The 14,343-nt window shown below is 51.2% G+C and overlaps 1 protein-coding gene across 1 annotated transcript in view; it reads left to right on the top strand.

The window, feature by feature from the left end:
- JMJD4 (jumonji domain containing 4) overlaps nt 1-14,343 on the top strand; it is a 107,171-nt gene that overhangs the window by 89,124 nt on the left and 3,704 nt on the right. The window contains exon 4 of the mRNA XM_073677166.1: nt 2,361-2,604. Coding sequence (XP_073533267.1) covers nt 2,361-2,604 — 244 coding nt within the window. The remainder of the gene's footprint in view (nt 1-2,360; nt 2,605-14,343) is intronic.

Genomic DNA, 14,343 nt, shown 5'->3' with positions numbered 1-14,343 from the left:
CTCCGCACTATAATAATCCCTGTCCTATAATGTCACACTGACAGGACCCCTCCTCCTCCGCATTATAATAATCCCTGTCCTATAATGTCACACTGACAGGACCCCCTCCCCCTCCGCACTATAATAATCCCTGTCCTATAATGTCACACTGACAGGACCCCCTCCTCCTCCGCATTATAATAATCCCTGTCCTATAATGTCACACTGACAGGACCCCCTCCCCCTCCGCACTATAATAATCCCTGTCCTATAATGTCACACTGGCAGGACCCCCTCCGCACTATAATAATCCCTGTCCTATAATGTCACACTGACAGGACCCCCTCCCCCTCCGCATTATAATAATACCTGTCCTATAATGTCACACTGACAGGACCCCCTCCCCCTCCGCACTATAATAATCCCTGTCCTATAATGTCACACTGACAGGATCCCTTCCCCCTCCGCACTATAATAATCCCTGTCCTATAATGTCACACTGACAGGACCCCCTCCGCACTATAATAATCCCTGTCCTATAATGTCACACTGACAGGACCCCCTCCCCCTCCACACTATAATAATCCCTGTCCTATAATGTCACACTGACAGGACCCCCTCCCCTCCGCACTATAATAATCCCTGTCCTATAATGTCACACTGACAGGACCCCCTCCCCTCCACACTATAATAATTCCCTGTCCTATAATGTCACACTGACAGGACCCCCTCCCCCTCCGCACTATAATAATCCCTGTCCTATAATGTCACACTGACTGGACCCCTCCCCTCCGCACTATATAATCCCTGTCCTATAATGTCACACTGACAGGATCCCCTCCCCCTCCGCACTATAATAATCCCTGTCCTATAATGTCACACTGACAGGACCCCCTCCGCACTATAATAATCCCTGTCCTATAATGTCACACTGACTGGACCCCCTCCCCCTCCGCACTATAATAATCCCTGTCCTATAATGTCACACTGACAGGACCCCCTCCTCCTCCACACTATAATAATCCCTGTCCTATAATGTCACACTGACAAGACCCCTCCTCCTCCGCACTGTAATAATCCCTGTCCTATAATGTCACACTGACAGGACCCCCTCCTCCTCCACACTATAATAATCCCTGTCCTATAATGTCACACTGACAAGACCCCCTCCTCCTCCGCATTATAATAATCCCCTGTCCTATAATGTCACACTGACAGGACCCCCTCCCCCTCCGCACTATAATAATCCCTGTCCTATAATGTCAGACTGACAGGACCCCCTCCTCCTCCGCACTATAATAATCCCTGTCCTATAATGTCACACTGACAGGACCCCCTCCCCCTCGCACTATAATAATCCCTGTCCTATAATGTCAGACTGACAGGACCCCCTCCTCCTCCGCACTATAATAATCCCTGTCCTATAATGTCACACTGACAGGACCCCCTCCCCCTCCGCACTATAATAATCCCTGTCCTATAATGTCAGACTGACAGGACCCCTCCTCCTCCGCACTATAATAATCCCTGTCCTATAATGTCACACTGACAGTACCCCCTCCGCACTATAATAATCCCTGTCCTATAATGTCAGACTGACAGGACCCCCTCCTCCTCCGCACTATAATAATCCCTGTCCTATAATGTCACACTGACAGGACCCCCTCCCCTCCGCACTATAATAATCCCTGTCCTATAATGTCACACTGACAGGACCCCCTCCCCCTCCGCATTATAATAATCCCTGTCCTATAATGTCACACTGACAGGACCCCTCCCCTCCGCACTATAATAATCCCTGTCCTATAATGTCACACTGGCAGGACCCCCTCCCCTCCGCATTATAATAATCCCTGTCCTATAATGTCACACTGACAGGACCCCTCCGCACTATAATAATCCCTGTCCTATAATGTCACACTGGCAGGACCCCCTCCCCCTCCGCATTATAATAATCCCTGTCTATAATGTCACACTGACAGGACCCCCTCCTCCTCCGCACTAAATAATCCCTGTCCTATAATGTCATACTGACAGGACCCCCTCCCCCTCCGCACTATAATAATCCCTGTCCTATAATGTCACACTGCAGGACCCCCTCCCTCCGCACTATAATAATCCCTGTCCTATAATGTCATACTGACAGGACCCCCTCCCCCTCCGCACTATAATAATCCCTGTCCTATAATGTCACACTGACAGGACCCCCTCCCCCTCCGCACTATAATAATCCCTGTCCTATAATGTCACACTGCAGGACCCCGTTCCCCCCTTCCGCACCTACAGTGTCGGAATCCCTGTGGCCTATAAATGTCATACTGACAGGACCCCCTCCCCCTCCGCACTATAATAATCCCTGTCCTATAATGTCACACTGGCAGGACCCCGTTCCACGCTGACGTCTTCCGATCCTACAGTTGGTCGGTGAATATCTGTGGCCGTAAGAAGTGGCTTCTCTTCCCGCCCGGCCAGGAGGAACGTCTTCGTGATTGCAGTGGGCGCCTTCCATACGACGTGACCGCGCCTTCGCTCCACGACGTCTGCCCCCCATTCCTGGAGGTGGTCCAGGAGGCCGGGGAGATCATCTTTGTGCCCAGCGGGTGGCACCATCAAGTGCACAATTTGGTGAGAGGCTGCACCACATCCCCCTCCACCGGTCGTTGGGTTATGGGTGTATTTAGTGTAATGAAAGGTCCTCGGTTTTCTGATGGATTTGGTGTTTTCGTTGCTCATCTGCCGACATCTCTGCTTGTTGTCACAGGGGGTCGTGACAGTGTTTCACGATTGGTGCAGTTGCCAGGAGAGTTGGGAGGACCCCGGGTGACGAGGTCACAGCCCCATGCAGTGGCATGTAAAAGTTTGGGCACCCCTGGTCACAATTACTGTTATTGAGAACATTTAATCAAGTTGAAGATGAAATGATCTAAAAGGCCTAAAGTTACAGATGAGACATTTCCTTTGTATTTTAGGCAAAAAATATATATATTTTCATCTTTTACATTTTAAAAATTGCAAAAAGGAAAATTGCCCAATGCATAAGTTTGAGCACCCTGCATGGTTAGTACCTAGTAGCGCCCTCCTTCTGAAAGTATCACAGCTTGTAAACACTTATTATAACCAGACAAGAGTCTTTCAATTCTTGTTTGAGGGATTTTCCTCCGTTCTTCCGTGGAAAATTCTTCCAGTTCTGTGAGATTCCTGGGGCGTCTTGCATGCTCTCCTATTTTGAGGCCACAGATTTTCAATGATGTTCAGATCAGGGGACTGTGAGGGCCATTGTAAAACCTTCAGCTTGCGCCTTTTGAGGTTGTCAATGTCACGCTGTCTCTGTATACTGGAGGTAGGGGGCCTAAGCTGACCCTAAGCTGGGGCCCTGACTAGTCCCTCAACCTGGAGGTACTGTTAAAGGTACAGAGGTCCAGGCCGCCAGCGTAACCCCTACCTCCTGAAGATCCCTGCACCTCAGTAATCTAGTCCTGAGAAGGACCCCGATCACAACCAAAGGGAACAAGAAATAATATGCCCAAACACAGTATTTAGACGAACGAGACAGTACAAGGGAAAAACCAAAACCACCTTGCATACAAACAACTTCTCAACTACAACAGAGGGAACACCAACGGGAAAGGAGATACATGATAAAGCGAGGAAGGGAAAAAACACTTCCAAATACACTTATCTCAGAAACTCCAAACACCACGATCCGCTCTGTCAGTCTGAATGAAATGCTTTCACCGACACCTCCCAGACAGACCAGCAGGTATATGAAGGAGTCTCACTACAGAAGTATTGATTGCAGCTGGGCGAGGCTGGACCTCATCTAGCCCAGAGAGAGAGAGAGAATTAACTCCCTCACTGCCGAGAAACACAAAGCACCAACAAGTCAGCTGCGAGAAGTCAGGCTGTGTACTCGTGACGATCTTCGTGGCAACACACCCGTGACAGTACCCCCCCTTCTACGAGGGGCCTCCGGACCCTCAGGGCCAGGTTTATCCGGGTGAGTCGTGTGGAAGGCCCGAACTAATCGGTCTGCGTTAATATCCGACGCAGGAACCCACATCCTCTCCTCAGGACCATACCCTTTCCAATGAACCAGGTACTGAAGGGACCGGCGATTAAAGCGTGAATCAATGACCCTCGATACCTGGAACTCCAAGTTACCATTGACAACCACTGGAGGGGGAGGTAAAAGTGACGGTACCACCGGCGCCACATACCTCTTAAGCAACGATCTGTGAAACACGTTGTGAATTTTAAACGTAGGGGGGAGGTCAAGACGGAAAGCCACCGGATTAATAATAGAACTGATTCTGTACGGCCCGATGAACCTGGGACCCAGTTTCCAGGAGGGAACCTTAAGTTTTATATTCCTGGTAGACAACCATACCCGATCGTTCACACTTAGGTCCGGACCAGACACTCTCCTCCTATCAGCCATACGTTTGTATCGGTTCCCCATAGTATTCAGATTCTTCAGCACCCCTCTCCATACTGAAGCGAGTGATGAGGAAAATCGTTCCTCCTCCGGAACCCCCGAAGAGCCCCCCCTACTGAAAGTACAAAACTGGGGGTGAAAACCATATGCCCCAAAAAACGGGGACTTACCAGTGGACTCGCTCCGCCTACTATTAAGAGCAAACTCTGCCAGAGGTAAGAAAGAAGCCCAGTCCTCCTGGTTCTCTGACACAAAACACCGGAGATATGTCTCCAAGCTCTGGTTCATACGTTCCGTCTGACCATTGGTCTGAGGATGAAAAGCCGATGAGAATGACAACTGCATCCCCCGCCGTGCGCAAAACGCCTTCCAGAACTTAGACGCAAACTGAGACCCCCGATCAGACACCACCTCGGAGGGTACCCCGTGAAGCCTCACAATCTCCCCAATGAACACCTGCGCAAGAGTTTTAGCATTAGGGAGAGCCGGAAGAGCGATAAAATGTGCCATCTTGCTGAACCTGTCCACTACAACGAGTATAACCGTTTTACCCGAAGACGGAGGGAGGTCCGTAATAAAGTCCATAGACAGATGAGTCCAAGGACGCTCCGGGATCTTCAAAGGTAAGAGGGCCCCAGACGGACGGGTATGTGAGGTCTTAGAGCGCGCACAAACCCCACAGGACGCGACAAAAGTTACCACCTCCTTATGTAAATTAGGCTACCAAAACCGACGCGAGAGGAGATCCACAGTTGCTCTACTCCCTGGGTGTCCTGCAAAAACTGAGTTATGGTGTGCCTCGATCACCTTTTGTCGCAACTGATCTGGAACAAACAATCTCCCTGGAGGTCCAACAGGGGCGTCCCCCTGAGCCTCCAATACCTCCTCCTCCAGCTCAGAGCATACTGCCGAAACCACCACCCCCTCCTGAAGGATAGGAATCGGGTCGTCCGTATTCCCGGCCCCCGGGAAACTACGAGATAAGGCATCCGCCTTTACATTTTTTGACCCAGGACGATATGTAACGACAAAATTAAACCTGGTAAAAAACAATGACCACCTAGCTTGTCTGGGATTCAGACGTTTCGCGGACTCCAGATATAGCAGGTTCTTGTGATCGGTGATGACGATGACCGGATGAACAGCCCCCTCCAGAAAATGGCGCCACTCCTCAAAAGCTAACTTAATGGCCAAGAGTTCCCTATTGCCGACATCGTAATTCCTCTCAGCGGACGACAATTTTTTAGAGAAAAAGGCGCACGGATGCCACTTACCAGGGGACGAACCCTGTGACAATACTGCTCCCACCCCTACCTCGGAAGCGTCTACCTCTACAATGAATGGCTGAGACGCATCAGGTTGAATGAGTATGGGCGCCGAGGCAAAACATTTTTTCAAAGAGGAGAATGCTTGACAAGCCTTGTCAGACCACCTAGAAAAATCCGTCCCCTTTTTAGTCATGTCAGTGAGAGGCTTAACCATGGACGAGAAATTACGAATGAACTTCCGGTAATAATTAGCAAACCCCAGGAAACGTTGTAGTGCCTTAAGATTCTCTGGCCGATCCCACTCAAGAACTGCCCGCACTTTCCCAGGGTCCATACGAAAACCGGACGCTGAAACCAGGAAGCCTAAAAACTGGAGTTCCTGTACGGCGAACACACACTTTTCCCACTTGGCATACAGTTTATTATCCCGCAAGATCTGTAACACCTGCCTAACGTGCTCCTGATGAGACACCAGATCCGGCGAGTAAATTAGGATATCATCCAGATATATGACAACAAACTGTCCCACCAAGCGGCGAAAAATGTCATTAACAAAGTGTTGGAACACCGCCGGGGCATTAGTCAGACCGAATGGCATGACAAGGTTCTCATAATGCCCCTCCGGAGTGTTAAACGCCGTCTTCCACTCATCCCCCTCCTTCATCCTAATCAGATTGTACGCCCCCCTGAGATCCAACTTAGAAAACCATTTGGCGCCCACGATCTGATTAAAGAGATCGGGAATAAGTGGGAGCGGATACGGATCTCGGACCGTAATCCGATTAAGTTCACGGAAATCCAGGCAAGGGCGTAGGCCTCCATCTTTCTTCTTAACAAAGAAGAACCCCGCAGCCACCGGTGAAGATGAAGGTCTAATATGCCCCTTAGCCAGACTTTCTGAGATATAATCCTTCATGGCCTGCCTCTCAGGACCAGAAAGGTTATACAACCTAGCTTTAGGTAACTTGGCCTCAGGGAGCAGTTTTACAGAACAGTCATACACGCGATGAGGAGGTAGTTCCTGACACCCTTTCTCCGAGAATACATCCTCAAAGTCCGCCAGAAATGGAGGTAAGACCCAAGGAGTAACCGCACCAATGACCGTGTTCATGCAGTTTTTATTACAGAATTTACTCCATTGGCTTATCTCCCTGGTTTGCCAATTAATAACCGGGTTATGCTTAGCTAACCAAGGAAGGCCCAACACAATAGGAGTGGGAAGACCCTCCAACACGTAGCAAGACAACAGTTCTTTATGTATTGCCCCCACTTGAAGTTTTACGTCATGCACAACTTGCAAAAAACTTCCCTGCCCGAGAGGCCTGGCATCGATCGAGAATATGGGGATGGGTTTAGCCAACTCACTCAACTGCATACCTTGAACCCGGGCAAACCGAGCATCAACCAGATTAGCCCCGGCCCCACTATCCAGAAGAACAGATATCCTCTCAGTTCTCGTACCCACCACCACCTCCGCCGGTACGAGAAACTGAGACGAACCTAGGGACGAAATACCTACTCCCAGATTGCCGTCCACCACACAACCTGGGATCAACAGTTTTCCGACGACTCTTCACTCTGCAAGGGACGGGATGGACACCCCCCAATAAAATGTCCCTTTCTCCCGCAGAAGAAACACCTTCCTGCCTTATGGCGCACCACCGGTCCCCTCCCCCGAAATGATGTCCCTCCTAATTGCATAGGCTCCTCTGGACTGACCAGGGGAACCACCATATGAGGGGACCTTGTAGGAGGTGGAGTCATCACAGGGGGTAGAGTTATCCCGCACCTCTCCCGAAGCCGTCTGTCCACGCGAATAGCGAGGGCCATAGCGGCTTCCAGAGACACGGGAGAGTCATACTGTGCCAACACATCCTGTAATTTGTCGGATAAACCATGACAAAACTGGCTCCTAAGAGCCGGGTCATTCCACTGGGTGTCCGTGGCCCACCTACGGAACTCCGAACAGAATTCCTCCGCCGGACGATCTCCCTGCTGGATCCTACGTAACTTAGACTCAGCAAGGGAGATCCGATCTGGGTCATCATATACGAGTCCCAGGTCAGCGAAAAACCTATCCACTGACTGGAGAGCCGGGGAACCCGGGGGAAGAGAGAACGCCCAAGATTGTGGGTCCCCTTGTAGGAGCGAGATGACAATTCCCACCCTTTGTTCTTCACTCCCCGATGACCGAGGCCGCAGCCGAAAGTACAATTTACATGCCTCCCGGAAAACAAAAAACTTGTCCCGCCCCCCAGTGAACCTATCAGGGAGAGCTACTTTAGGTTCTGGTCCGGCTTTCTCCTGAGGATGCCAAACCTTGGACCTAACGTCCGCCAGCTCCATGGACAAACTCTGCAATTGCCGAGCTAGACCGGCTACTGGATCCATAGTAGCTGGAGAAAAACTAAGTGGTCGGTGAAAATGTCACGCTGTCTCTGTATACTGGAGGTAGGGGGCCTAAGCTGACCCTAAGCTGGGGCCCTGACTAGTCCCTCAACCTGGAGGTACTGTTAAAGGTACAGAGGTCCAGGCCGCCAGCGTAACCCCTACCTCCTGAAGATCCCTGCACCTCAGTAATCTAGTCCTGAGAAGGACCCCGATCACAACCAAAGGGAACAAGAAATAATATGCCCACACACAGTATTTAGACGAACGAGACAGTACAAGGGAAAAACCAAAACCACCTTGCATACAAACAACTTCTCAACTACAACAGAGGGAAAACCAACGGGAAAGGAGATAAATGATAAAGCGAGGAAAGGGAAAAAACACTTCCAAATACACTTATCTCAGCAACTCCAAACACCACGATCCGCTCTGTCAGTCTGAATGAAATGCTTTCACCGACACCTCCCAAACAGACCAGCAGGTATATGAAGGAGTCTCACTACAGAAGTATTGATTGCAGCTGGGCGAGGCTGGACCTCATCTAGCCCAGAGAGAGAGAGAGAATTAACTCCCTCACTGCCGAGAAACACAAAGCACCAACAAGTCAGCTGCGAGAAGTCAGGCTGTGTACTCGTGACGATCTTCGTGGCAACACACCCGTGACAGTCTTTTGTGCATTATGACATGTGTTTAGGATCTTTATCCATTTGTAGAATCCTCTTTTTAACTTCAGCTTTTTCACAGACAGTGTTATGTTTGCATAAAGAATTTGTTGAAATTTCGTTGAATCCATTCTTCCTTCTACCCATGAAATGTTCCCCGTGCCATTGACTGCAACACAACCCCAAGGCATGACTGATCCTCCCCCATGCTTAATGGTTGGCAAGATGTTCTGTTCCTGAAATTCTGCACCCTTTTTTCTCCACACATACCTTTGATCATTGTGGTTAGTGTTCTATTTTAACCTCATCAGTCCACATGACTTGTTTCCACAATGCATCAGGCTTGTTTAGATGTTTTTTTTTATCCTTCTGACTCTGAATTTTATGGCAAGGAGAGAACGCAGGAGAGGTTTTCTTCTGATGACTCTTCCATGAAGGCCATATTTGTGCAGGTGTCACTGAACAGTAGAACAATGAACCACAACTCCAAAGTCTGCTAAATCTTTCTGAAGGTCTTTTGCAGTCAAGCGGGGGTTCTGATTTGTCTCTCTAGCAATCCTGCGAGCAGCTGTCACTGAAATGTTGCTTGGTCTTCCAGACCTTATCTTGATCTCCACAGTTCCTGTTAGCTGTCATTTCTTAATTACATTTCGGACTGAGGAAAGGGCAACTTGAAAACGCTTTGCTATCTTCTTATAGTTTTCTCCTGCTTTGTGGTCCTCCACCATTTTCATTTTCAGAGTGCTCGGCAGATGCTCAGAACCCATGGTTGCTGTTTTTTGGCACAAGGCTAGAGGAGGCTAGGTTTTTATAAAGCTGGGAAATTTGCATCACATGGTGTGAAGACCCGGGGTCTTCCATGGGCGTAATACTACTCAGAGAACACAGGGTGAGGGTAAAACAGCGTGGCAATACTTTACTGAACACAAAACAGGCAATAAACAGATAGAACAGTCCCAGCAAGTACCCAAGATGGTGCAAAATTACACAGTCTCACCCTTCCGCTCCGCCCGCCTGGGAAAGAACAGCTGTGACTTTGGGACTTCCAGGGCCGACTACCTCAACCAGTGGCCCCCCGCTTCTGGCGGGCCCCCACATAGAGAAGATAGCGGCAAGCTTAGGAAGCAAGCAGCCCATCAAGGTATAAGACCAGAGACCCGAGGGTCCCACCCTGGCCTCTCCGAGAGTTTCCATGGAGTCAGATGACCGGTTGGTCCCAATCTGGCTGTCTCCATGGGTTCCTGGCACCCCCAAACAACATATCCATGGGGCCAGGTGACTTCATCGTCCCAACCTTGTCTCCACAAATGTATCCATGGTCTCTCTGATGGTCAGTGGAGCAGATCCGTATCTTTCCAGTTAGGGCCATATACCCTTAGACCGGAATCATGTAGAATCCAAATCTATGTCTTTTTGGCTGCCGTGCTATCCATCTGCTGTCCTGAAGGATGTATCTCATTCTCCTTGTAAAGTCTTTCTCATTCTCCTTGCAGCACTACAGACATCCCTGTTTATATTTACATATGTGGCGAAGGTCATCAGTCACAGGTTGGGGGGGAAAGGGCAGCACTCAGGTCTCATTGTTTGAGCTAATCTATTTACATAATTGGTATAGTAGGGGGGACTCTTTAAATCAACATCTAGCTAGCTTAGTACCGTATTTTTCGGACTATAAGACGCACCGGACCATAAGACTCACCTAGGTTTTAGAGGAGGAAAATAAAAAAATAAAAATTTAAGCAAAAAATGTGGTCATGATGCACTTTTAAGGGGGAGGGGGTCTTCTGCTGACACTGGTATAGGGGTAATGTCCCCCAATTCTGACAATATCCCCCATCCTGGTATATATGCCGCCCCCCTTCCTTTTATACGTGGACCCCATCCCCACCCTGGTATGCCTGGCATCCCTCCATCCTGGTATGCATGGCACCCCTCATCCTTATCCTGGTATGCATGGCACCCCTCATACCTATCCTGATATGCATGGCACCCCTCATCCCTGTCCTGGTATGCATGGCACCCCTCATCCCTATCCTGGTATGCATGGCACCCCTCATCCCTATCCTGGTATGCATGGCACCCCTCATCCTTATCCTGATATGCATGGTACCCCTCATCCCTGTCCTGGTATGCATGGCACCCCTCATCCCCAATCCTGGTATGCATGGCACCCCTAATCCCTGTCCTGGTATGCATGGCACCCCTCATCCCTATCCTGGTATGCATGACACCCCTCATCCCTATCCTGGTATGCATGACACCCCTCATCCCTGTCCTGGTATGCATGGCACCCCTCATTCCTGTCCTGGTATGCATGGCACCCCTCATCCCTATCCTGGTATGCATGGCACCCCTCATCCCTGTCCTGGTATGCATGGCACCCCTCATCCCTATCCTGGTATGCATGGCACCCCTCATCCCTGTCCTGGTATGCATGGCACCCCTCATTCCTGTCCTGGTATGCATGGCACCCCTCATTCCTGTCCTGGTATGCATGGCACCCCTCATTCCTGTCCTGGTATGCATGGCACCCCTCATTCCTGTCCTGGTATGCATGGCACCCCTCATCCCTATCCTGGTATGCATGGCACCCATCATCCCTGTCCTGGTATGCATGGCACCCATCATCCCTGTCCTGGTATGCATGGCACCCCTAATCCCTGTCCTGGTATGCATGGCACCCATCATCCCTGTCCTGGTATGCATGGCACCCCTCATCCCTGTCCTGGTATGCATGGCATCCCTAATCCCTATCCTGGTATGCATGGCACCCATAATCCCTGTCCTGGTATGCATGGCACCCATAATCCCTGTCCTGGTATGCATGGCACCCCTCATCCCTGTCCTGGTATGCATGGCCCCCTCATCCCCAATCCTGGTATGCATGGCACCCCTCATCCCCAGTCCTGGTATGCATGGCACCCCTCATCCTTATCCTGGTATGCATGGCACCCCTCATACCTATCCTGATATGCATGGCACCCATCATCCCTGTCCTGGTATGCATGGCACCCCTCATCCCCAATCCTGGTATGCATGGCACCCCTCATCCCTGTCCTGGTATGCATGGCACCCCTCATCCCTATCCTGGTATGCATGGCACCCCTCATCCCTATCCTGGTATGCATGGCACCCCTCATCCTTATCCTGATATGCATGGTACCCCTCATCCCTGTCCTGGTATGCATGGCACCCCTCATCCCCAATCCTGGTATGCATGGCACCCCTAATCCCTGTCCTGGTATGCATGGCACCCCTCATCCCTATCCTGGTATGCATGACACCCCTCATCCCTATCCTGGTATGCATGACACCCCTCATCCCTGTCCTGGTATGCATGGCACCCCTCATTCCTGTCCTGGTATGCATGGCACCCCTCATCCCTATCCTGGTATGCATGGCACCCCTCATCCCTGTCCTGGTATGCATGGCACCCCTCATCCCTATCCTGGTATGCATGGCACCCCTCATCCCTGTCCTGGTATGCATGGCACCCCTCATTCCTGTCCTGGTATGCATGGCACCCCTCATTCCTGTCCTGGTATGCATGGCACCCCTCATTCCTGTCCTGGTATGCATGGCACCCCTCATCCCTATCCTGGTATGCATGGCACCCATCATCCCTGTCCTGGTATGCATGGCACCCATCATCCCTGTCCTGGTATGCATGGCACCCCTAATCCCTGTCCTGGTATGCATGGCACCCATCATCCCTGTCCTGGTATGCATGGCACCCCTCATCCCTGTCCTGGTATGCATGGCATCCCTAATCCCTATCCTGGTATGCATGGCACCCATAATCCCTGTCCTGGTATGCATGGCACCCATAATCCCTGTCCTGGTATGCATGGCACCCCTCATCCCTGTCCTGGTATGCATGGCCCCCTCATCCCCAATCCTGGTATGCATGGCACCCCTCATCCCCAGTCCTGGTATGCATGGCACCCATAATCCCTGTCCTGGTATGCATGGCACCCATAATCCCTGTCCTGGTATGCATGGCACCCATAATCCCTGTCCTGGTATGCATGGCACCCCTCATCCCTGTCCTGGTATGCATGGCACCCCTCATCCTTATCCTGGTATGCATGGCACCCCTCATACCTATCCTGATATGCATGGCACCCATCATCCCTGTCCTGGTATGCATGGCACCCCTCATCCCCAATCCTGGTATGCATGGCACCCCTCATCCCTGTCCTGGTATGCATGGCACCCCTCATCCCTATCCTGGTATGCATGGCACCCCTCATCCCTATCCTGGTATGCATGGCACCCCTCATCCTTATCCTGATATGCATGGTACCCCTCATCCCTGTCCTGGTATGCATGGCACCCCTCATCCCCAATCCTGGTATGCATGGCACCCCTAATCCCTGTCCTGGTATGCATGGCACCCCTCATCCCTATCCTGGTATGCATGACACCCCTCATCCCTATCCTGGTATGCATGACACCCCTCATCCCTGTCCTGGTATGCATGGCACCCCTCATTCCTGTCCTAGTATGCATGGCACCCCTCATCCCTATCCTGGTATGCATGGCACCCCTCATCCCTGTCCTGGTATGCATGGCACCCCTCATCCCTATCCTGGTATGCATGGCACCCCTCATCCCTGTCCTGGTATGCATGGCACCCCTCATTCCTGTCCTGGTATGCATGGCACCCCTCATTCCTGTCCTGGTATGCATGGCACCCCTCATTCCTGTCCTGGTATGCATGGCACCCCTCATCCCTATCCTGGTATGCATGGCACCCATCATCCCTGTCCTGGTATGCATGGCACCCATCATCCCTGTCCTGGTATGCATGGCACCCCTAATCCCTGTCCTGGTATGCATGGCACCCATCATCCCTGTCCTGGTATGCATGGCACCCCTCATCCCTGTCCTGGTATGCATGGCATCCCTAATCCCTATCCTGGTATGCATGGCACCCATAATCCCTGTCCTGGTATGCATGGCACCCATAATCCCTGTCCTGGTATGCATGGCACCCCTCATCCCTGTCCTGGTATGCATGGCCCCCTCATCCCCAATCCTGGTATGCATGGCACCCCTCATCCCCAGTCCTGGTATGCATGGCACCCATAATCCCTGTCCTGGTATGCATGGCACCCATAATCCCTGTCCTGGTATGCATGGCACCCATAATCCCTGTCCTGGTATGCATGGCACCCCTCATCCCTGTCCTGGTATGCATGGCCCCCTCATCCCCAATCCTGGTATGCATGGCACCCCTCATCCCCAGTCCTGGTATGCATGGCACCCATAATCCCTGTCCTGGTATGCATGGCACCCATAATCCCTGTCCTGGTATGCATGGCACCACTCATCCCTGTCCTGGTATGCATGGCACCCATAATCCCTGTCCTGGTATACATGGCACCCCTCATCCCTGTCCTGGTATGCATGGCACCCATAATTCTTGTCCTGGTATGCATGGCACCCCTCATCCCTGTCCTGGTATGCATGGCACCCCTCATCCCTGTCCTGGTATGCATGGCACCCATAATCCCTGTCCTGGTATGCATGGCACCCCTAATCCCTGTCCTGGTATGCATGGCACCCCTAATCCCCATCATGCTGCACATTAAAAAATAAATAA

Source organism: Phyllobates terribilis, unplaced genomic scaffold (assembly GCF_046119375.1).
Source record: "Phyllobates terribilis strain yellow unplaced genomic scaffold, ASM4611937v1 Scaffold_4__5_contigs__length_816908805, whole genome shotgun sequence".
NCBI lineage: Eukaryota > Metazoa > Chordata > Amphibia > Anura > Dendrobatidae > Phyllobates > Phyllobates terribilis.
Note: the sequence above shows the minus strand (reverse complement) of the source record. Positions and strands in the feature narration are given on the sequence as shown.